The sequence below is a fragment of the Eublepharis macularius genome, chromosome 5 (assembly GCF_028583425.1).
Source record: "Eublepharis macularius isolate TG4126 chromosome 5, MPM_Emac_v1.0, whole genome shotgun sequence".
In the NCBI taxonomy this organism is placed as follows: Eukaryota; Metazoa; Chordata; class Lepidosauria; order Squamata; family Eublepharidae; genus Eublepharis; species Eublepharis macularius.
Genome location: NC_072794.1, coordinates 4,684,968 through 4,708,138, shown reverse-complemented (window position 1 = coordinate 4,708,138; position 23,171 = coordinate 4,684,968). Strand labels below are relative to the sequence as shown.

At 50.2% G+C, this 23,171-nt stretch overlaps 1 protein-coding gene across 1 annotated transcript in view; it reads right to left on the bottom strand.

Annotated features, from left to right (window-relative positions):
• CPAMD8 (C3 and PZP like alpha-2-macroglobulin domain containing 8) overlaps positions 1 to 23,171 on the bottom strand; it is a 76,323-nt gene that overhangs the window by 9,306 nt on the left and 43,846 nt on the right. The window contains exons 22-34 of the mRNA XM_054979595.1: positions 21,423 to 21,654; positions 21,124 to 21,277; positions 19,169 to 19,311; positions 18,950 to 19,001; positions 17,230 to 17,528; positions 13,005 to 13,230; positions 12,289 to 12,465; positions 10,689 to 10,770; positions 9,648 to 9,804; positions 8,514 to 8,588; positions 7,548 to 7,713; positions 1,146 to 1,232; positions 537 to 673 (exon numbers count right to left, since the gene is read on the bottom strand). Of these exons, the coding sequence (XP_054835570.1) occupies positions 537 to 673; positions 1,146 to 1,232; positions 7,548 to 7,713; positions 8,514 to 8,588; positions 9,648 to 9,804; positions 10,689 to 10,770; positions 12,289 to 12,465; positions 13,005 to 13,230; positions 17,230 to 17,528; positions 18,950 to 19,001; positions 19,169 to 19,311; positions 21,124 to 21,277; positions 21,423 to 21,654 (1,987 nt within the window). The remainder of the gene's footprint in view (positions 1 to 536; positions 674 to 1,145; positions 1,233 to 7,547; positions 7,714 to 8,513; positions 8,589 to 9,647; positions 9,805 to 10,688; positions 10,771 to 12,288; positions 12,466 to 13,004; positions 13,231 to 17,229; positions 17,529 to 18,949; positions 19,002 to 19,168; positions 19,312 to 21,123; positions 21,278 to 21,422; positions 21,655 to 23,171) is intronic.

The window sequence follows — 23,171 nt, the reverse complement described above, 5'->3', positions numbered from 1 at the left end:
GTAAATTAATCTACCCTGTGAAGTATTTCATGCTAAGAGAATGACTGGCCCCAGGTCACTCAGCCAGAGGGCAATATGGGGCCAATCCCATCATTTACTGTGACGCAGATGTGTTGATATGGCTCCAGGTATAAAAAGTGGAGAAACTATTTCATAATACAATACCAGAATTGAAAAGGTGAGAACCACGACTGTGACCAAATTTCTTCCCCCGTGAGCACCCTCCACAAGGTGGGCTACGGAAGATTCTCCAGCACCACCTGCTTTGGGTCTGTGGTAGTCCATTTAAGAATTCCCATTGGAAAACACAGACAGGGAACTGTGTATTCTACATCTATCCTGAGGAGCGACCTGTGCCATCGTTATAATTTTTAAACATGTTCTATTTAATATATAGTTTTTTAAAAAGGCAGGAAGCTTGCCTCAGGTACCCACTTATTTAGCGTATAAGCCAAAACACAATTCTTAAAGACTCTGGAAATATTTTTAATTTGTTTATCACAATTGCTCTGCTGCAAGCACAACACCAGTCTCACCTGTGTGGAAGAGAAGCCGCCCAGAGCGTTCCTTTGTTGAGAAAGCCACTTAACCACGGGCAGGGCCGACGCCACATCTCCCAGCACTGTGTAGGTCAGCAGGGCGTAGGCGGTCATTTCCACTTCAGCAGACACCACTAGGGGAGAGAGGCAAGTGGAGGGGGCAGTGTGCACAAGCTGCAACCCATGATGCTCCCTAACGTCTTCCTTCTTTCCTCTTACAGGTCAGGCCAAGCAACCCATCACGTTTCAGGCATTTAATCTCAAGTTGTTCACCAGGCCCACTGGGGAAGGATCCAGAGACTCTAAGGACTGGACTATGGAATCTCCAGGGCTGTTTTCACGCTGCTTACCGGGCACGGAACATTGCACCGAGCTCCCGGAATGACAGTGTCTTCCTGGTGTGATTTCGCGCGAGAACAGCAATTCTCGCACGAAATTGCGCCAGGAAGACGCTGTCGTTCTGGGAGCTCGGCGCGATGTTCCGTGCCCGGTAAGCAGCGTGAAAACGGCCCTGGTCTCATTCTCTAACCTTTAGTTCTGTAACCCTTTTGTGCCTGCCACAAGATACCATCAGTGGTAGCAACAGAGAATCTCAAGGGAGTGTACCTGACTGAAAGAGCCCGTCACTAAATCCCATGAACGTGTCCTCATCAGCAGCAAGAGTCCCCGTTAAGCTCCAGTGTGTAATACCATCTGGAAAGGAAAGCAGAGGAGGCAAAGAGGAGATGCAAAAAGACCCTCAACTCTCACGATCCACCTGGGGGGCAGCAGCACCCAAAGCCCGCTAGCCATCTTCTGGCTCTGACCCCAGACTCAAAGCAGGAAGGCCCAAAATCGCAGCAGCAGCTTTGGCCCCACACCCCCTTCTTGCAGCAAGACTGGATCATCGGTCATAATTGCCCCACCTCTCCCTTTCACACACACACAAGTAGGAAGCCCACACACTGCACAAACCATTCCAGGCGACCAGGGAAGGTGAGCACATATATCTCACCCACACACGCAGCACTCTGACCTGAGGGGAATTATTTCCCCATGCCAAACCTGCTGGGAGACAAGATACCAGCTTTCATGGATAGTCTGGGGCCCGACATATTGCAGGGACTTCCTCTCCCTAGATTTATTTATTTAGAGGACGAATATGCTGCCACCTCTCTGAAGGCCTACACAGGATGAGTAAAAGCAATGCAACAAAAGCATAAAAACAACAAAAGAGTATCCAATAATAAAAAAAGGAGTAAGAACAAGGCAGGGGCACAAAAACATAAAACAGCATTCTGCAGCCCCAAAGGGTATTTGTAAAACAGTCCTCAGGCTAAAAGCGGACCGTAAGAAAAGCTTTAAAAAGACAGAATCCCTCACTTTAAAACATCCTGGCATCTTCCTGAGGACTGTCTGTAGGGCATCAGCTGGGTTACAGGCTTCTTCTGGGCAGACGTTTGGAATGGGCAGACCTTTTTGATAAAGCTTTCGTTGCTTTATGGGAGTTGCTGGTCCCAACCTGGGAAACTTTAAAGCTACTTTAATAACAAAGAGCATCACAACAACCCTTTGGAAGAACCTCCCTCCTATCACTGGCGTGCCTGAACCTTCAGGCTGTCAGTTCAGAAGATGTGGCTGAAGCTGGCCCTTGAGACACAAGACCCATGGGAGGGGTCAAGAAGAGATCCTGAAACCACAGATTTCAAGGCTCATAGCCCACAAGTAATAATAATGATTTATATACCACCAGGGCTTTTTTTCTGGAAAAAGAGGTGGTGGAACTCAGGACCGCACAATGACATCACTTTGGGTCAGCTGGAACAAGGGGGGGGGGTTAAAGTTTAAATCACCCTTGATGAAAATGGTCACATGGCCAGTGGCCCCACCCCGATCTCCAGACAGAGGGAAGTTTAGATTGCCCTCCATGCTGCTGGCACGGAGGGCAATCTAAACTCCCCTCTGTCTGGAGATCAGGGGGCGGGGCCACCAGCCATGTGACCATTTTCGAGCGGTGCCAGAACTCCGTTCCACCGCATTCCAGATGAAAAAAAGCCCTGTATACCGCCCTTCAGGATGACTTAACACCCACTCAGAGCAGTTTACAAAGTATGTTATTATAATCCCCACAACAACAAACACCCTGTGAGGTGGGTGGGACTGAGAGAGCTCCAGAGGATCTGTGACTGACCCAAGATCACCCAGCTGGCTTCAAGCGGAGGAGTGGGGAATCAAACCCGGTTCTCCAGATTAGACTCCTGTGCTCTTCACTACTACACCAAACTGGCTCTCACACCAAACAAGCAGCATTACCTCCACTCTCAGATCTAGAATTCACAGGTTGACTCGGGATAAGTTTCATGGGTGAACACAAGAGCATTGGAAACTCATATCTGGTTGCATTTGGTTCTGGAACAGAATACCCTTTCCCTCCAGATACTGCTAGAAGGAAAGAAATCCCTGCCAGATCACTGGGAGCGCCGGTTAACTGATACTCATTCTGGATGCTGCTCTCTCCTCCATGCTCTGTATCACGACTGCTTGACAGTGGTTATCTCATCCAAACAGGCCGGCATCCATTGTTACCTACGGAGTACCCCACAGGGTGGATCCTTGGAATAGCCACCAGAAACGTTCCTGGCAGAGGCTGAGTGGGCTAGTAGGCTGCCCCTCTTCCCCTTTCTGTTCTATCAATTCCAGAATTCTACCGACATCTGGCAATATCTCAGGGAAGGCCCTTTGGGGAAAAAGGCAAGTTTAACTGATTCCCCTTGAGCAGACCCCCTGTGACAATTCACCCTCCTATGGCTGGGATCAGATCCTTCTGTCAGCATCAGTATCCTTCTGGGAAACAGAGGGCCACGTTTTCTCCTCTCACTGAGGTGGCTTGCCCCTAGTCCACCTGCTAGCACCTGACTGCTCTTCCTCCTGAGGGAGGGGCGCATGGAGAAAAACTGGGGGGGGGGGGAATGGCTGTCTCCAGTTAATCGGGTCTGTCCCTGACTTTGGGGCAATGGCCTGTGACCTTAAGCCTCCATCTTGGCTAAGTAATGGAGGGTGGGAGGGAAGAGAAGGCTGTAGAAAAAAGTAGTCTCCATGACGGGATAAGAGCAAATCCCACACCCCACTGTCTGTTAGCCAGGCGGGGTCAAAACTGAGGATCACCGAGGGAAACCCCTCCATAGAGGCTGTCAGAAGCCTAAGGACCCTTCCCATAATCCATGGGAGACCCTTGCAGGACAGCAGCACATTGCCCACTCCTGAACCACCAGAGAATGGGCTGCTTCTCAAGAATTTATGGCTTCTCCTCTATCTTGCCTTTTACCAGGGATGTGAGACACATTTATTGCCTGGCTTTTAATCGTAGGACCCTGTCACCCAATTAAGCTGATGGGCAGTAGGCCTAAGATGGACAAAAGAAAGTATTTCTTCACAGAATATATATGTATGCCCAACGAAATACACCCCCCAGTTCTTAGGGAACTCAAATGTGAAGTGGTTGAACTTCTAACCAGTATATGTAACTTGTCACTAAAATCAGCCTCTGTGCCAAATGACTGGAAAATACCAAATGCCATGCCAATTTTAAAAAGGGATCCAGAGGCCCCAGGAAATTACATCCTACTTAGTGTAGGCCGGAGTAGGCATGCCACACAGCCTCCATTAATTGCTCTTTACATTTCTACATTCCTGATCTCCTGGTCAGTTGGCATGCCACACGGGAAGACTCAGGGAGTAGTTTAAATGTGTAACAATAAATCTTTCATCATTCACAGAGCACAACATTCCCATACACTCTAAGTAACATTCTTCTATGCTCAGAGGCTCATGATGTACCTTTCTTTCCGTTATGCTTCCTAGATAAGACAAAAGTCTGATCGCAGCATATTTCGCTTAGTTGGCTGAGAATGGAATGTGTAACACAAGTAACTGTTGCTATAACCATATTTGGGCATCCGGGACTTCTTGAATACAAGCTAATAAAACTCTTGCCTCCATCTTTGGAGGGTCAGACTTTGCATCCAGATCCTGTCTCGCGTCGTTACTACACTTAGCCTATCAACAGGTAAACTGCTATTAAAAGGGAAATCAGTGTGGTTTCTGCAAAGGGAAGGCCTGCCTCACCAAGCTTCAGGAGTCTTTTGAGCAAGTTAACAGGTGTGTGGATGAGGGTGACCCAGTAGATATCATATACTTGGGCTTGCCAAAGGCTTTTAACAAGGGACCTCAGCAAAGACTCCTGAAGAAATCAAGGGGCGAGAGGATAGGTCCACTTATGTATTAAAACATGGTTGAAGGGCAAGAGGCAGAAAGTAGGGATAAAAGGACAGTTCCGGCAATAGAGGAAGTAAGGAGTGGGGTGCCACAAGGATTGGTACTGGGACCCTGCTATTTAATCTGTTCATAAATTATTTGAAATTTGGAACAAAACCCCCTCATTTTAAATATACGATGATGATGTCTGATCTGGTTTAAGACGACGACTGAAAGAGATTGTGCGGTTGTAACAGAAAGCTCAATGAAAATGCTGACCTAGTGTGAGGAAGTGACAAAAAAAGCAAACTCCATTCTAGGCATTATTAGGAAAAGAAGTGAAGATAAAATGGCCAATATCATACATAATACCATCGAGCGACAGTGTGGCCTCATGCAGAATACTGTGCGTAGTTCTGATCACCATATCTCAAAAAGGATATTGCAGAGCTTGAAGAAGCACAAAGTAGGGCAAACAAGGTGATTAAAGGGTTGGCGTACCTTTCCTATGAGGAAATGCAGAAGATTCTGGGACTTTTCAAATTAGAAAAGAGACAACTGGGGGGGGGGCATGACAGAGTTGTATAAGACTATGCATAGGATAGAGAGACTGGACAGAAAGAACTTTTTCTACCACTCCCCAAAATAACAGAACTTGGGGGCACCTAATAAAGTTGATATGCAGTGGTTTCTGGATGGATAGAAAGTACTTTTTTATTCAATTAGAAATTAAAATCTGGAATTCACTGCCAGAGAATGTAGTGATGGCAACAAGCAGAGATGGCTTTAAAAGGGAATTAGACAGATTCAGAGAGGTCCTTCCGTCGTAACTAGCCACTGTGACTAAAGAGAACCTCCGTAATCAAACTCAGTGAACCTCTGGAACCCAGTGCCAGGAGGCCACATCGGGGAAGGCCTTGGCCTCTATATCCAGTTTGTTTGGCCCTCCAGTGCAACTATTTGGCCACTGTGTGAGACAGGAAGCTGGAATAGATGGACCACTGGTCTGATACAGCAGGCTTCTTCTGAGGGCCTTACTTTTCATCAGGGCTTTTTTTCTGGGAAAAGAGGTGGTGGAACTCAGTACCGCACAATGACATTACTTTGGGTCAGCTGGAACAAGGGGGGGGGGAGTTTTTTAGTTTAAATTGCCCGCCCCCTGATCTCCAGACAGAGGGGAGTTTAGATTGCACGGAGGGCAATCTAAACTCCCCTCTGTCTGGAGATTAGGGGGCGGGGCCACCGGCCATGTGACCATTTTCAAGCAGTGCCAGAACTCCGTTCCACTGCGTTCCAGCTGAAAAAAAACCCTGCTTTTCATTATTGTGCCTCTCTCCCACCATTTTCCATTGTGGCAGTTTTGCTCATCTGAGCAAAGCCTTCTAAAAGTGCCACCCTGCAAACAGGTAAGATTGGCAGCTGCCTCTTCTCAGCAGTGTTTCCCACCTTGTGGAATGGCCTTCCTGAGGAGGTTAGAAAGGCGTCCACACTTCTACAGAACGTGCAAAACAGAAAAGTTCAGGGGGGAATTTTTGTAAGGGGATTAGAACTGTAGTAGAGTGAAAGAGTCCAGGAGGGCCCTTGTATAATGGAATAGGATTGTAGCTCGCTGCAATGATTATTGTGGGAATCACACCTGTCTTCTATCATGCGATCCATTTTCTGTACTGTTTGCCTTACATGGTTGTTCACATCTAATTCTCAGCATAGTCTATATCTGGATATTAAATACATGGATTGGGGCCATGCAGACAAAAATCTTACATACTAATAGCCAAGTGCCCTGGTCTGTGGATACATAAATCTTGAGATTGGAGCCATGAATGGACAAGACAGATCTTTCTACATGCCTAAAAAAAGGCCCCAGGTTTGCAAAAAAAATCACCAAGGTGACAGAAATGCAGGCAGTGAAAGAGTGGGAACTGCTGCTTCCCCGCCTCCACAGCCACTAACTCCTGCCTCTTCTCTCTTGGCAGGCAAAGGGGAGCAGGAAGTCGCCACTTAGGCTGCCAATGCCAGTGCTGTAGGAGGGTGGGCAGAGGGTGACCCATGTGAGCAGCTGGAGGAGGGGACAGCAGGAGCAGTGGCAGCGATGCAGTGGGCTGCGCTGGCCAGTGAGAGGCTGGTCCACAGGGTGAGTGAAGGAGAAGGATAGGAGTCTGCCCCCCCCCTGCAAGTCTTGCATGTTCCTGTTACCTGTTCCCTACTAGGAGTGTGCACTTTAGGTTTTCGATATGGGTTTTTGGTATTCCCGAATCGGCCCCAGCATTGCTGAGCTGATCTGGAAATACCGAAACAAAGCTTTCCAAAGCATTTCGTAATGCTTTGGAAAGCTTTTGTGTAGAGCGGCAGCAGCTGCAGCACTTTTCTTGCCATTTGGAAATGGCAAGAAAAGTGCTGCTTTGAGCTTGCTACCTGTTTTTACCCAATGGGAGCGGGGAGGAGGGGGTCAAAAAAGCAGCACCCGAAGTGGGAAACCCAAATATTTTTTGGTGCACACCCCTATTCCCTAACTTCTATAATCCTAGTACTATTGTGTTGTCTTATTGGTTGTCTTATGCTATCTGTCTGCACTGTTTAATATCCTTGAGTCTCACCATGAAGAACAGACTATAAATTGAGCAAATAAAATAAACAAAATATTAGATCAAAAATAGATCATTAAAAAATTAGAAAGCCCTGTAAACTGGAGGTGCCTCCCCCTCTACCGTTTATGCTACTCCTGGACAGAGTGGAACTTCTGGTAAGGCTGCATGAGAGCACGCTGTTTTTTACCTTGAGTGATGGCCAGGCTATTCATCTTACGCAGCGCCACCCCTGCAGAGGGGCTACGCAGTAGTGTGAGGGCATAGGCTGTCAGCACTGTGGTGTATGGGTCTTCCACTGAGTATATGTTGGACTCCAAGAAAAGCTTTGCTTTGGCCACAGACGCCTTCTCTTCCTAAAACAGAGGGTTAGAGCCCAGTCAAAACAGTGGCAGCAGGTTCTCTCAGCAGAAAGCCCGGCACCCAGGCACCGGAGGCACAGCCACACTTGGCTGCTGAGCACACCAAGGCAGACGCACAGTGGTCACACAGCCACAGGAGAAGGGGGGCCTCAAGGCCACAGGAGAACTGCTGCCCACTTTCCCAGGGACTTCAGCCTTCCAGGATGCTCCTCGGATCCTCTGCAGAAACAGTTCCGTGAAGCTCTATGTGATCCTGCAGCCTGTTTGCTCCTGGGCAAAGGGGGTCACAGAGGCATCGAACTGCGCAGAAATGGGGAGCAGCATTTGGAGAGGCGCGAGGCCCAGCTTTGGCAGCGTCCAGCACCAGAGCTTTGCACCAGGAGCAGCAGAACTAAGTCCTGGGCGGAGTCCCTCTCCAGCTGTATCAAAGAGGGCTGGATTTGGGGGCTCCTGAAGACAACTGAGCACAAGGCAGGATTTGGGCAGCACCAGCTCCAACTGCCATCCCTGTAACTGCCCCTACCCTGTAACTGCCCCAACCCCAAAAAAACCTCACGCTGCTACAGTGCCTGCAGGCTTGTGCCAAGTAACCTGCTCCTCTTGAGCAGACAGCAGGATGAGAGCTCTCCGGTGGAGACTGAGAGCCCCCTCCATTCCCAGGCAAAGAAAACCCCAGGCAGAATTCAGAGGGTGGGCCAACAGCCACGGGAAAGACTACCTGTGGAGGAGAGTGCCCCTGCCCTTGCCCCTCTGAGGAGCCAGGCAGCAATGCAGGCCCCCATGCCCCCCCTTACCTCACAGGTAACCCCCGACTCCAGCAGAGCTGCCACCACATACGCCGTCAGCGAAATCTTCCCGTGGATTCCTCCCTGGAGGGCAAGGCACACAAAGGCCTGCGCTTATGGGCCACTCCCCAAATCTAATGCCACTTTCCGAAGGGAAATCCTACATGACCCCCCCCCACCAAAGCCTCCCCCTTTCTACAGCTTGTTGACCAAAGGCACTTCGCTCCCAGAGAATAAGGCCTGATTGAAACATGACACTGGCAATGCAAAGGAAACCCTCCACGCCCGTTTGATCAAGCCGTCACCCTCCATCTGGGCTGCCCCCTGCCCATGCAAAGCACCTACCTAGGCACCTCAGGGGCGTGAGACCTGCGTAGGGCACCCTTGCTTTGCATGTGGGGAGGGAGCAGCCCAGCCTGAAGACAGCACTGCCAGCATCCAGGTGGGGTCTGGACTTCTCCAGAAATTGCAACAGATTTCCAGAGTACAGAGATCTTTGCCCCTTGAGAACCAGGCTGCTTGGGTGGGGGGACTCTAGGGTGTTATACCCTGCCGAGGCCCCTCCCCGCAAACCGCATGGCATTTCCCATGCTGGAGTTGGCAATCCTACTTGAAGGAGGAGATGGGCGAATGCCAAGCTATATGAAAGCAGGGCTTTTGCCTGGCCGGGATCACATTTGGGGCACAAAGCATTTTTTGATTCTGCAAGCAGGAGCGCAGAATGAATCAAGCCGATGTGCGTGCACCGATTCCCGACATCCTCGCTTATTGTCGTTGCAGATTTCTTTTTTTTCACTCGTACCTTTTTCTGGGGTCACATATTTATTAGTCACATCTATACCCTTGCTTTCATCCTGGCATGTTGGGGATGGAGGAGAGTCCCTCACCTAGGCAAAGACCAGCCCCAGCCCCAGCCCTGCTTGGCTAGGGCATGGGCCCTCTAGCCTGCCTAGACAGAAGCACCACCTGCCCTCTGCCCCGCATCTGCAGCGAAGAACAGTGGCTGCCAGAAGCCAGCCCTGTGGACTGCAGAAGCCCAGGTGGCCCCCACAGGGCCCAAAGCAAGCTGCTGCTCTGAACAGGAAGGCCACTCAGATTGCTCCCAAGGGGTGTCCCGAGAGTTTCTGTGGGGCTCTTTCATACCTGGAGGTCCTTGTTCAATATCCTGCCCACAGCAGGGAACGAGCCCTCTTCTTTCTGGTGCCGAATGATCCAGTCCTTGGCTGCCAGCAGCTCCTTGGGGTCAATGAAGATGAACCCCCGAGACTGAGCAAAGGACTTGAGCACAAAGGCTGTGAGCCTGGAAGCAACAGAGACCTGGCGGGTGAGATGTCAGCCCAGAGGGAGCAGCAGCAGCAGCTTCCCAACGGGGCTGGAACCTGCAAGGCAAACGCTGGCCCAGCCTTGGAGCAGCCTTCGGGCTGTAAAAAACCTCATCACCCACAGAAGTGACTAAAAATAAGCACACACCGTTTCTATTCAGTAGCTCAGTTCATGCAAAGGTGTTTTTTTTTCAATGAACAATTCAGGGCTCTGTTTGTGGTGTTTTTCAGGGAGACAACTGGAGACTAGACAAGGAGGACTTGCAAAGGGTACTCCAACACTTGGTCAAAAGAAAGGCTCACTGGGACTGTAATAATTCCACAAGCACACTGTGCCAGAAGGATCAGAAGTTTATCTGGAACAAAACCAGGCCTTCCCTGGCCTCTGCTTTAGTAGAGAACAGCCAACTCCCTGAAGGGAAAGTGAAACCAGACTACAGCACAGGGTTTTCTGTCCTAAGGGATCAGGGGAAAATAACTAGACAGTTCAATAAGGAAACATCACCAAATTCACAACTTGCCACAGTATAACAGGGTCCCTCCCATCACTTGATGCTTACATCTAAAACGTCCAATACGTTCCCATATGCTTCTGTGTAGAAACTGGAGGTCTTGGAACTTGCTTATAAAGAGAGGCGGACAATTTCATTATTCCACTGTAGCAACTTGGATTTCACATTACAGGCCGTCTTCCACATTCACATAAAGTGCCAGAGTTGAGGCACCAGCCCCCTCTTCCTCCTCAATTCTGCCTTCGGTCATTTAATGGCTTCCACAACATTTGTCCACCTGGCATGAAGGAGCTGCCCCCCTAAGAGGCACTGGAAAGACAATGCCCCTCCCTTGTTGATTCGCCACTTACCACATGCTCCCTGAAGAATCTCGTTCCCCAAAAGCACTGTAGGAGCCATCTTGCCTCTTGTAGGTCAGCTGGCGCTGGTACCCTGGAGGACATGGATCAGGATGGGAGAACAATGGAGCCCGTTTTGTACTGGGACATTTGCATTACAAATTCCCTTACATTAGGGCAACTTTGGTAGTTGCTGTGGAGAAATTCCCTCCACCCTAGAATTCACCCCAGTAATGCAGTCATTGAGCTGTACTCATCCCTGTCACAGGAGACCCTCTGATAATCTGTTCTTGGCAGACAGGACAAGCGCCAGTGTGCCTCCATTGCCCAAGTGCAAAACACTCAACACTTTGTTACACAAGTAGATGGCTGGGGAACAACAAAGAGTTTGTTTGCCATATCACACCAGGCTGGATTGTCATACCTTAGAGACCAGAGTTTTGGGCAACCAGACAGCTAGTTTTTTCTTCCTCTTGAGGCAGGAAGATTAGAACGTCTGGGGGGACAGACTCTCCAAGGGGGACTAAAAATTTCCAAGACACATTTTGCTCTTCTTCTTGGATGGGCACAAGCCATGAAGAACTGAACTTTTACCTAGGGACTCTATCTTGTCCATGTGGCAAGAGCCATAGGGAGAAGCCCCAGTAAAGAGAACTAAGATAATACTGAACTTCAAACTAGTGCAAGTTCAAGTAATACTAGCCTGTCCTAATGTAACATCATGTAGGATAAGTACTAAGTTTAGGATGACCGGATTGCATTTTTCACATTTTCTTTGCATCCTTGCTCAATCTGATGCTTGAAATGACCATGTATACACTTTTTATTTTTGCTTTTATTTTGAGTGTTCTGATGTTATCCCTAAGGAGGCTCGTGGTGCAGAGTGGTAAGCTGCAGTACTGCAGCCCAAGCTTTGCTCATAACCTGAGTTCGATCCTGGTGGAAGCCGGGTTCAAGTAGCTGGCTCAAGGTTGACTCAGCTTTCCATTCTTCCGAGGTTAGTAAAATGAGTACCCAGTTTCCTGGGGAGTAAGTGTAGGTGACTGGGGAAGGCAATGGCAAATCACCCCGTAACAAAAGTCTGCCAAGAAAACGTCATGATGCAATGTCCCCCCACGGGTCAGTAATGACTCAGCGCTTGCAGAGGGGACTATCTTTACCTAATCTTATCTCTGTACCACACCTATTTGGTCTTGCTAACTCAAGTGTGGTAAAGGGGAGGGGCAGCTCACCATTCTTGGAGTATGACAGCCTGAAATAGTGAACTTGCAATACACATCACCCATGTTAGCTTGTAGGAATGTGGTGGGAGCATGGAAACTAGGTGGAGCTTTTAAATGGCAACTCAGGCAGAATGCTAGATGTACAAATCCATCCAGTGGAATACACTCTCTAATTTGCTGCTGATGGCGGCTACTACCCAGTTTGGTTTTGGCATCCCCTGGAGGAAGGGAAAGAGGCAGACTTGCAGGGTAGAGTCTTGGAACAGCCATGTTTTCCAGCCTTCTGGAGACTGGAAGGAATAGGGGCTTGACAGTCAGTTCCTTCATAGCTGCTTTGGGCTTTGATCACTGCTTCTCCCCCCCTCCCTTTCCCTTCCAATGGGAGGTACCTTGAATCAGGTAGTCTGTGGCTTCACTCTCCACCTCTGGGGTGAGCTGCTTGGTCTTCTGTAGATACTTGAGGACAAAAACATTTGGTGCGAAGTGGATCATGTTCTGCTCCCCACAGCCCAATGGAAGCTGCAGGAGATTGTCCAGGTTCTTCAAGGTGGGGCCCATCACATCCCCTGGCAACAAGAAAGATGTCCTGCATAAGCCAAGATGATCTCTACTCTAGGAAGACTGGCACCTGTTCCCACAAATAGGGGTAGGCAGAAGGCACAACAAGGCCCTCCAGTGACCACAGATCAGTTTTTGGCAGACGGTCAAAAGGTCTACTGGTTGGCAGGTTTCTTGAAAAAAAGACTTGGAAAACATGGGTCTGATTCTGCAAAGGGATGCTTTCGCTCTCCCACAAGTGTGCATGCTCAGGATCTGGAACACAGATTAAATATGCTTAAATTTTACAGTGGGAAGCATGGCCTTCCAATGAGTCATCATGGTTAGATGAAGCCTCCATATTCAGCAGTATACCGCTGAATACCAGGCACTGGGAATAAGCCTGATTTTGCCTTTGCCCAGCATTGGGACATCTGGCTGCCTGCAGAACTAAATTATCCACTGCTCCGCTACGGTCACTAAGGAATAGGTTTGAGGTAGGCCTGCACCACAAGGATGTCCTAAGGGCCCAACCCGATTTGGTCCCTGTGGCCCCACCCCCCAGTACCAATCACAGAGGCAGTGGCTTTCTCCGATCCTGGAATCACATTGTGCGGAACGCCCAATGTAAAGGCTTCGTTGTGGTTCTCATCAACTTCTTCTTTCCTCCAGATTTTGAACTCGCCGACAGAGCCCCAGCCTGTAGAGAAGCCGATGTACCTCACCTCAGGTGGCTGGGGAGGGACCCATGACACTATGACTGACTCATTGAGGATAGAGTGCCCATGGCCGACCTGCAGAGAGAGAAGCTCCCTCAGATCAAAGCCAGGGATATGTGTGTGGTCATGAATTGATGGCGAGGCAGGGGTTTTTGAAGGCTCTGAGCCAGAGACTCGGAGCTAAGCTACAAGAGCCGAATTGGAGGAGGACAAACACATGAAGGGGAGGTGAAACTGACAGAACCTTCCAGAGGCAAAGAGAAAATTAACAAACCCTCTGAGCAGCATCTCCCTGGCTCTGTAGAGAGGGGAAATTTAAGGGGAAAGCCTTCCAATCTCTTTTGAAACTCAGCTTCCTGCCTAACATTACGACTCCCTTCACGTGCACGTTTCCGTGTAATTTGTCTCTTGTAGCTTAGCTCACACTGAACATTATCAGGGAGTGACAAGAGTCCTTCCCCACTCTGTCCTATCCTGGCCATTCTCCAACTCACAATGCTTTAAAAATACAGTTTATAATATTTTGCTGTTTTTTTAAAAAAAACAGCTTTGGACAACAGCTGGCATCCAAACATACAGGCAGAGGTGTCAAATAAATGATCACAGCACAAGAAAGACTGCCCAGTGTAAGGGAAGGGGTCCTTTTCTAACTGCCTACAAACTAGAGACCCATGAAAAAGGCAGGTCTCCCCTCTCCCCATGAAGAAAGAATCGCCCTAGGCCCAGCGCACAGCAACTGGGCTATGGCTCTCTGCCTCCCCACATTCATTCAGCCACAGAGGCTCTTCTGCATGACAAGTAGGAACCAACGAGCCAACTCTGGGCTGCCCAACCACTTCTGCTTTCTGTGACGCTCCTGCTTGGAATTTAGGTTGGATTTGCCCAAAACATTTTGGGAGGGGGCAGAAAGCCAAACAAGGTGAGTGTGACACCCCTGGTACTCTCTGCAAGGACTGAAGGCATTCTGGAGGGGCACCCACTGATTCTTGGTTTATTGACAGCTATGCTGCTGTTCGTGAACTGATGGATAGAGTTACATATAGTATTTTGATTTATTTTCATTGCATCTTATTATGTATGTTCTGCATTCTGAATAGAATTGTCTAGTTAATCTGGACTACCTCCTTATCTCTTGCAAAAGGAAAAATACTAAGTGTACTATTTATTTATTTATTAGCATTTAGTGTTTATACAGTGAGGTGGATCCTATACCTACCCTACTACTTTCTGCTCAACAAAGTTTATGTAGTTATTTATCAAAATATTTTTGACTCCACCTTTTATTTTTGCTCAAATTTGTAGCCTTTGCCCAATCTTCCTCCAAATCAAGTGACTCTTCCATTGGAAGAAGGCTCCTTGGAGGATGGTAGGATCTTTTTGGAGCCAGGACCATTCTCCATTGGCAAAGATGTGGCTGCCCCAGCACGTGGCTCGGGATGTGGCTGCCCCAGCACGTGGCTTGGGATGTGGCTGCCCCAGCATGCTTACTCACACTGGCCTCCCCTCCCCTCTCCTCTCACCCATGTCACCCCCCCATGGGGGATACTGGCCAGCAGCTGGCCTTGACAGTTGACACTCGCCGGGGGCGGGGGCGCCCCTCCCCACACGTGTCTGTGTTTCCCATTTTGGCTAGTCGAAATCTGTCATGTTGGCCAGGGAGCATGGCTGTTCCAGCCCCACTGTGATCCTTTCAAACTGCCGCCCGAGCCCTGCCCAGAGAGCTATTCCCCGGGCATCCCACAACTCGGTCCCGCTCCTGAGAAGGTAGCATGAGAAACAGCCCTCGTGGTTTCAACCACTGTGCAAACAGGAGCTGCTCCCATCCCGGCCGAGGGAAGTTGGCAACACATTGCCAGACTGTAGGCAGTTCAATGAAGTCTGTGTTGAACAACTAGTTCCTCCCAGCCTCATTGCTTGCCTGTGGCTGACAGTAGCTCCCCCTCCTCCCAGTCTCCCTTGGGGCAGCCCCATGGCATATCCCCTGGGAAGGACTCTGGCCCTGGGCTGCCAGGGAAGCTCCGTGTGGATGCCACTCCAGAGCCGCTGGATTCTATGGGCAAGGAGGTTGTGGGGGAGGGGGCCACTCTGCCGTGGGCCCAGGCTTAGGTCCCCTCAGGGTGGGGGGGAATCCAGGAGGAGATGGATCTGGCTGATGCAGCGGACAATCCTGGCGTGGGGGAGTGGACGCAGTAGGTGATGGGGGCAAGGGGGCGGGGGATTCATCCTGTGGCTCAGACGCCTGGCCCGAGCACCCGGTTTGTGCACCACAGGGGCCTGCACCCTGGTGATCTCTGCTGAAGTGGTGGCGCATCTCCAAGCCATGACCCCCTTGTGATGGGCTGTGGTGGCACGAATGGCTGTCCTCCAGACTCTGGACACTGGTGGGTCCCCAGAGCCGGCAACTACAGGGGTCATGGAGCTGGCAACCACAGGGGACCCTGTGCTGCAGGCAGAATCTACATCCTCTAAGGGGGGGGAGGGCAACAGCAGCAGTGGGGCAGAGATGGACCATGGGCTGTCAGGAAGGGCAGACCAGGGGGTGAGTGCCAAGGGCTCTGGACCGTAGGGGGAAATGGGAGATGCAGGGCACATGCCAGGGCCACGGGCACAGGGACCTCGCCTTGCTCTGCGCATCCTCCTTACCCTCTCCAACATGTGGTTGGCAATTGAGACGGAACATCTGGAAACACACCACAAGTGGAGGGAGGCTGTGTTCTGGCGCCATGAGTGCATGATTGGCCTGGCTACATTGGCAGCCATCAACCGCCTGGAGGATCTGCTCACGCAAATGCCAGACACACACTGAGGGACCGCTTGGGCAGCTCACAGCTGCAGCTCATGGCCTTGCGCCAACACCCTCTCCTATCCTGCCACCTGCAGGAGTGGCTCATGGCACACCAGAGGATCGCTCTGGCGATGTGGTGAGGCAGCCGGGTGGCCACCCCACCCGAGAGTACAGCTCACCCCTCAGTGATGCACAGCCCCCTCCTCATCCATCGGGCATGTTGCACCCACTGACTGCTCCCACGGGTGCCTCCGGGGCTGCTCTGACTGGCCCCCCCTGCAGATGGGCAGTTGCTGCATGGACCCCTCACTGTATGCTGCACTTCTGAGAGGGACGATGTGTCCCACCTGCCGCTCCGCTCCCCCCACCCACAAGCCTCTATGGTGGTGCCATGACCGTAGGGGCACGTCATCCCCAGCTGCCTGCTCTCTGGCGGGATGGAAGGGGGTGTCAATGGGCAGCAGGGATCGCAGCCTGTGCATTGGCTGCTCCTTTGCTTGCCACTCATGCATCTGTCATGGGGGTGGCCTGAGCATTGCGGGAGCTCACAGGGTTGTTAGGGGAATGGCAGGCTGTGTGCTCCTGGCCATGGCCTTGCCAGGCTCGGCTGCATGCATCTCTCTCCCATGAAAGTCTTTAGGGAGCAGATAAGCGGCGCCACAAGTTGCAAGTGCACAGGTGCCACTGGCACAGTGGGCTTCAGGATTGCACATATACAGGGCTCATTTCAAGGGGGAACACGCTAGAACACAGTTCCAGCTGTTCCCCAAAGAGGTCACATGTCAGGTGGCCCCGCCCACCTGACTCTCGGCCATTTTGGGCCCATTTCAGCCTGGATTGCGGCTGAAACGGCCTGGATTGGGCCTCTGACGGGTGGTGGATCACTCTCCCACTCAGCAGTGGCCCGATCCTGACCATTTTGAGCCCCTTTTTGGCCATTTTCAGCCCCATTTTGCCATTTTGGGCCCAATTTCAGCCCTGAATGGCCAGGATTAGATCCAAAACAGCCAGGATAGGTGATGTCAGGGGGTGTGGCATATGCAAATCAGTTATGCTAATGACACACTTCCGGTGATGGCAAGGGGCATGGCATATGCTAATGAGTTATGCTAATGAGTTCCTCCAGCTCTTTTTCTACGAAATGACCCCTGCACATACCAGCCCCCTTGAAAAGAAAAAAGGCATGCAGCTCAGTCCCCTTCACATCGCCCAAAGGGCCAGTGTGCCATTTCCTGCCCCACCCCACCCCGCCCCCGATGCCTGCTGAAAGGAAACCAAAGGCCTCCCACCTGGATGACTCCATTGGCCCAGCGGATCCAGAAGCTCCGAAACTCATCCCATGAGAGGAGCCCAGCTGTCTCTGCACTGGCCACCGGCTCGCCCATTTTGCTGCTGGAAATCCAGGTCCTGGTGTTTTGATGCCCACCAATGACGATTTCAGTCATTTCTGCCGTGTCGTGGGGACTGGAGGACAAGGCGATGTGGGCGCTGTTGTGTGCCTTCACAGCAACAGTGAAGTGTGTCATATGGGAAGGTTTCTGAACATATTGGTATTCATATTTATTAGGGGTAGAAATATGAATTTTCTCTAGTCAAAAACAAAACAAAACATGCAATGCCATTAGTGGGGCGGGGTGTGTGTGTGTCTCATCTTCAGTGCTGCTTGCCCAAAGTTGTATTTTCATGAGCCTTCCCTGTACCACCCCTAAACCATCAGCCCCCACCAGTGCGCATGCTCAAATCTTAATGGCATCCTGTACTCAGCAACAGCCCCCCACCCCGAGAAAGGGAGTGCCAGGCTGCATTTATTTACGGAGACTGGGAACCAATCATGAGGCACACGCCTTCAAGACCACGGCTGCCCAGAGGAGCAGGAAACGAACCACATCAAAGAATCCCATCCCACCTGAGCCCTCATGCTGCATTCACAAGCTCAAAGCACCCCCCCACACCAGTACAAAAACTCATCTTAATGGTACATTTGATAGCAGCCTTTGACTGCTCCCCGGGATCAGATACAAGCACACTCTAATGAGCGGTGCACAGAATCAGGCTGGAAGAAGGTGATGGTTCTCGCTGCATTCACGCTAGGGCCTTTTTGTGCTGCTCAGCCATTAATATTGCAAACCGCTGTAAGCAGAACTACAATGGAGTTCCAGAGCCCTGAATATAGCACTATATTCTCAAAAATGCAGGCTGGAGAAGATCTTATGACTATTCAGAAATAAGTCCTATTCAACAAAGGTCTAATTTCTCTGTTTGTAGCCTGCCTTTCTCACTGAGACTCAAGGCAGATTATACAGCACAAGTTAATACAATCAATGGCAGGGGCTTCGCCAGCAGACTGTCATTTCTGCCTCTCAACTTAATTACTTCCTGTTTACCCAAAGCATTCCTGGAGAATGAATGGGAAGAGAGGGGGAAGGGAAACAACAAAAAAGGAAGGTGCAAAACTTCAGCAGACAGAAGCGTTGGGAAAACTTTTGGCTTTCCCCCACCAGTCTGGTGATGCAGCTTGGCATTTTAACTACATCGGTTTCCCCTTGACTTGCAGACATTATAGAGGCAAACAAAAGCCAGATCAGTTAAGAAGCGGAGCTGCATCAACAGCCCAGTATGGAAAAGCCCTCTGTCAATCCACACTGAACGGGATGAAGCGGCAATTGCATTTTAAGTCTTTAAAAGTTCTAGTACAAATCAAGAGGATAGAAGAGAGGAGAGCAAGCTCTGTGGGTCTGAGCTCTGAGAGAAGGGATGAGAGAAAAATGTGTACATAAGAGAGAGAAAAAGAATGAAAACTGGTAATAGGCAGGGAAGCAGAAGATGCCGGAATACGGTAGGATGGCTGCCATGTGTGGTCCTGGATTTGCTCTAAATAGCAAGGGACCAAAGGATGTTCATTCTGGACTAAACATCGAGTGTGGAAACAACCGCAACATTCACCTGGGCACAGCATCCCTCTCCCTCCCACCCACTAGAGGTGCTCCCAGCTGCTGTGGGCTCTCTTACCATTGGGGCAGAAAAAGACGCTGTAGGTGTACTCTCTGGTCAACCCCTCTGGCTGCAGAAAGAGAGAAATCCAGACATAGAAAGGATGAAGAAGCTGCTATATGCTAGACATCACAGGGAAAACACGCAGGGCCTCTGTTCTGTCCACCCCCTCAAGAGGGGGCTTAGCACCCCACCTGGCAGGAGGGGAATGTCGCCCACCACACGGAGAACATTTACCTCAACAAGGATGCTCCTCCGGATGTAGTCAACCCCCACAGGGGCCTGCCTGTCCAGGTAGAAATCCTCCGGATTCTTGCCACTCTTAGCAAACTGCAGCTTGTCCTGGCAGCAGCCACTTCCACCATAAGCAAAGGCTTTTGCTGTGCAGGAGACAAAAGGAAGAGGCGGGCTTCTTAATGTTTTTTAAAGATGCGTTTTTATTATACTTATTTTTAATGTTAGCCACCTTAGTGGCCCTGAAGAGGGCAGAAAGGCAGGGTATAAATGTTGTGAAAGAATAAATAAGATGGACCTTTACAGATCTCCCTGAGCCCAGAGCTAACGGCTTGCCCTTCCTCTCAGGAGCCCAGTGGTTGGCAGCAAGAGACTCCTTCTGAAAAAAAGCTGCAAGCAAATGGCCAGCAGCCCCAGGAGGAACTCAGCGCGAAGCCCAGATTTTCTCAGGCGGGCCTGCCCTCTTCTCCCACAGAAGCCCAGTGACCTGAGAAAGAGGGCAGACCAAATCTTCCCAGCACTGGAGCCTTTTCCCTCAGAGGAAAGGCTTTGGGCTTTTCACGCTGGCAAAGGAGAGATGTGGGACAGGACAGGAGAGGCACAGTGTGGAGAGAAAGAGAGCACTCAGGGCTGCTGGAGCTGCCACTTTCAGGGCAGACAAAAATTTCATTCTTCATACCAGGTGTAATTAATGGAATTAATTTGGGGTCAGAGGACGTGTTAATGGCCACTAACCATAGAAGGCAACTGGGCAAATTCATGGAAGGGTTTGTCCCAGGTGATTGGCTGGGGGACCTTCCAGGTTCAGAGACAGTCTCTCTTTATAATTAATCCCAGGCACAAACACCACAGATTTGTTACGTTTCCCTCCACGTTCTGCTGACTTTTCTGGCCTCCTTTTCCGTCATGGAATGACCCTTCTTAGGCACCCAGGACAGCCAAGGGGTCAAGCACCCCAGGAAGATTCTCCCTCAGGAAGAAGTCTCCAGCCTCCTCTTCCTCCCAGCACCATCCTAGGCAAGAATCTGGCGCCTGAGGGGCCTCATGCCACCTCCTGTAAGAGAACTGTCCCTACAAGAGCCTGAAGATGCGCACGAGCTATGCAGCTCCCCTCCCGAAGAGATCACGGGCGCATTTTTCCTGGACTTGCCCAGCTCCTGGGTGCTGCTCGGTAGGGAGTCTGCGCCCCCCCCCCCAAACGGGAAGTGCCTCAGGAGACCTGAGTCCGCAGACGAGGAGCCAGCTCAGTCTTGGGAGGCGTCAGGGGATGTTCTGTTTTCATTTGCTTGGCCCAGGGTCTGCGTTTGGCTAAGGATTTCTTTTGACTAAACCAACGTAAGCAACCTGACTGCGGCTGTGCCTCAGTTCCCCAGCACAAGCTGACCGGCTGCTCTGAGCGACTACACCCAGCTGTCATTCGCGTTGTGCTGCCTTTGAGGCAAACTCCAACCTCTTCCCTGGGACTTCTGACTCGAGCCTTTCTTTATGTGGAGATGCCTGCTTTTATGGAAGTTTTTAACTGCTCTTGGCAACGTTTGCTTTTTCCACTTTGTATGTGGAATTTTATGTTGGGGTTCTAAAACTCTGCTGTGGGGCAACAGCTCCAACTCAGCTGCCCGTCCAGGCAGCCCTTCTGGATGGCCCCACCAGGAGAATTAAAGAGGATGGGGGAGGCGAGGGGGAGAGAGGCCTGGGAAACGGTCCACTCTTTCAGGCATTAATTCGGGTGCGCAGAGATGGGTAGAGGGAGGCAGGTCAGTCTCTTGCATGGGAGAAAGGTCTCCTCGTCTCATTTCCACAGTGACCTCTGAACAACATTTGCTCATGGCCAACAGATGGGGCCCTTTGCCTCCTGCTCCTTACAGGCCCCAAGTCTCTATTATTGGAAACGGGAGGCTAGACTAGGAAGCCCTGAGATCGAAACCCACTCCCCACCACCCACAAGAGCTGCTCCTAACCTGTGATGTTGTTCAGTCCCAGTTTGCTGAAGGAGAGGACAACGGAGGTGGCTTTGGCTTCCCCAGGGGTCACGCATTTCCTCCTGGTCAGGTGGTGTTTCCCAGGATGCCCCACAAACTTTATGCCTTTGGGAACCACTACCTTGATGTGAACCTGTGGGGACAAATGACAGCTCTCATCCCTCCTCTTGAAAGTGGAGACAGGCTGCTCCAACACCCCCATCTGCTGTACTGGTTTACACTGGGCAGTTGCTGCTTCCTGCCAAACCCGTGCTCCTGGCCAGATGAGACCGCCTTACCTCCATGCACACAGCTAGGTAATTGTGGACAGTCAGAGGGATCTTCGTCTGTTCCCCACGGATGACACGGTACGGAAGGGTGAACTCAATAAAAAAGGCCTTGAACGTCGTCAGGCTCGCCTGTCTAGCCAAGCCCATCCCGCTGTCCTCAGACATCCCCACGGCCTCCGTCAGCCACGTGGTGATGGAGTCTGGGACTTCCACCTGCAGCTGGGCTTCACCGGACACATGACTGAGAGACAGGGAGAAGGAGAGTCACGAGAGGGCATGAACAACTCCTACCAAGGTCCATGGCACCATCCATTACAGAACAAATGCACTCAAGTTGTTTCCAAATTAGCTGATAGTTAGCTGATCAATAAGTCATCTAGCTTTGACAGATGGCCTCCTTGATAATGCTTTCTGGTGCCTTGCAGTGCCTTCTGTTTTGGTTTTCCATCTTTTCCCACCCAGGCCCAATTTGTAGCATTTTTTTTTTAAAAAAAAGCTCAAATGGATCACACCTCAGCCTGTTTCGCATGGCCTGGCAAAATCCTATTGCAACTTCTGTTTGTGCTGTGTTTAAAGCCACATCATGGCTTAATCAGTTATTTCCCGTTCATTTGATGGTCCTAAAAAGAAATGTCAGTTGTACTTGGTTCAGAATGGGTTACATCAGTGCTTAGTTCTCGTGGCCCTTCTTACATGCCCAGGGTAATGCTGATTGGAGTCACCTTGGAGTCAGGTGGCAATTTTCCACAGGCCAGTTTGTCAAGGGATCCTGGAGGTGTTTTGTCATATTCTGGGCATGGAGCAGGGGTCACTGGGGCAGTCGGGGAGGGGAGTAGTTGTGAATTTCCTACATTGTGCAGAGGGTTGGACTAGATGACCCTAGTTCCTTCCAACCCTATGATTCTATAAATCATGAAAATAAAGGCTAGACTTGTAGCTTCAGCTGCAAGGAAGCAAGCAATCATTAACTTTGCTGCCACCCTCCTGAACTGAACAGGGATCGATTTAGGAATGGTGCAGTGAGCCAGAAATATCCAATTAAGCTGAGAAACAGAAGTGGCTGTATGATGAAAAAGAGAAGAGGAGGAAAGCTTAAAAAGAGAAAGAGAATTCAAATGGTCATGCAGTAGGATCCTCTCTACTGGACTTTGAGGGAGAACACAATGCGGTACTAAATGTACATTAATTCTGATTGCAATTGACTGCAGAAAAGCAATATGCAAACAGCACCATAGTGCAGTACTTCTGGAAAGAAAAAATAAAAAGAAACTTGAAACCCTCTGTTGTAATGGTTTATCAGTTTAGAGATATGTGCTGGGCTTGAATCTGGTCAAAATGATTTTTTTCCCAGGCTCAAGTCCTCTTGACCACATTGCTCATGATGTTTGCAGCTCATGAGATGGCAGCCCAGGGCTGGCTCCTCTGTTGTCTCTTATTTTTAACCTTATTTTTAACCTTTTTACCTGGCCACACATTCAAGTTTAAGCAACTACATGTTTTTAAAAGAGCACTCCTATGGTGCTTGGCTGCGAGCAGGCTGTAGGGTACAGTGCTGTCCTTGCCCCCGTTTTAGGCAGAAATGGGCTACAAAGACTCCTTCAGCCTTCTCTCTTATGGTCCTGCTGATATAAGTGAATTTAATGGGCTAGAATATTTTATGCGCCTTTTCTATCTCGAAAGTGTATTTCTGTATTTTCAGGTGCCTCTTATAGTATTTTAACTGTGCACTTGAGCAAAACACTAAGGCAAAAGACATAT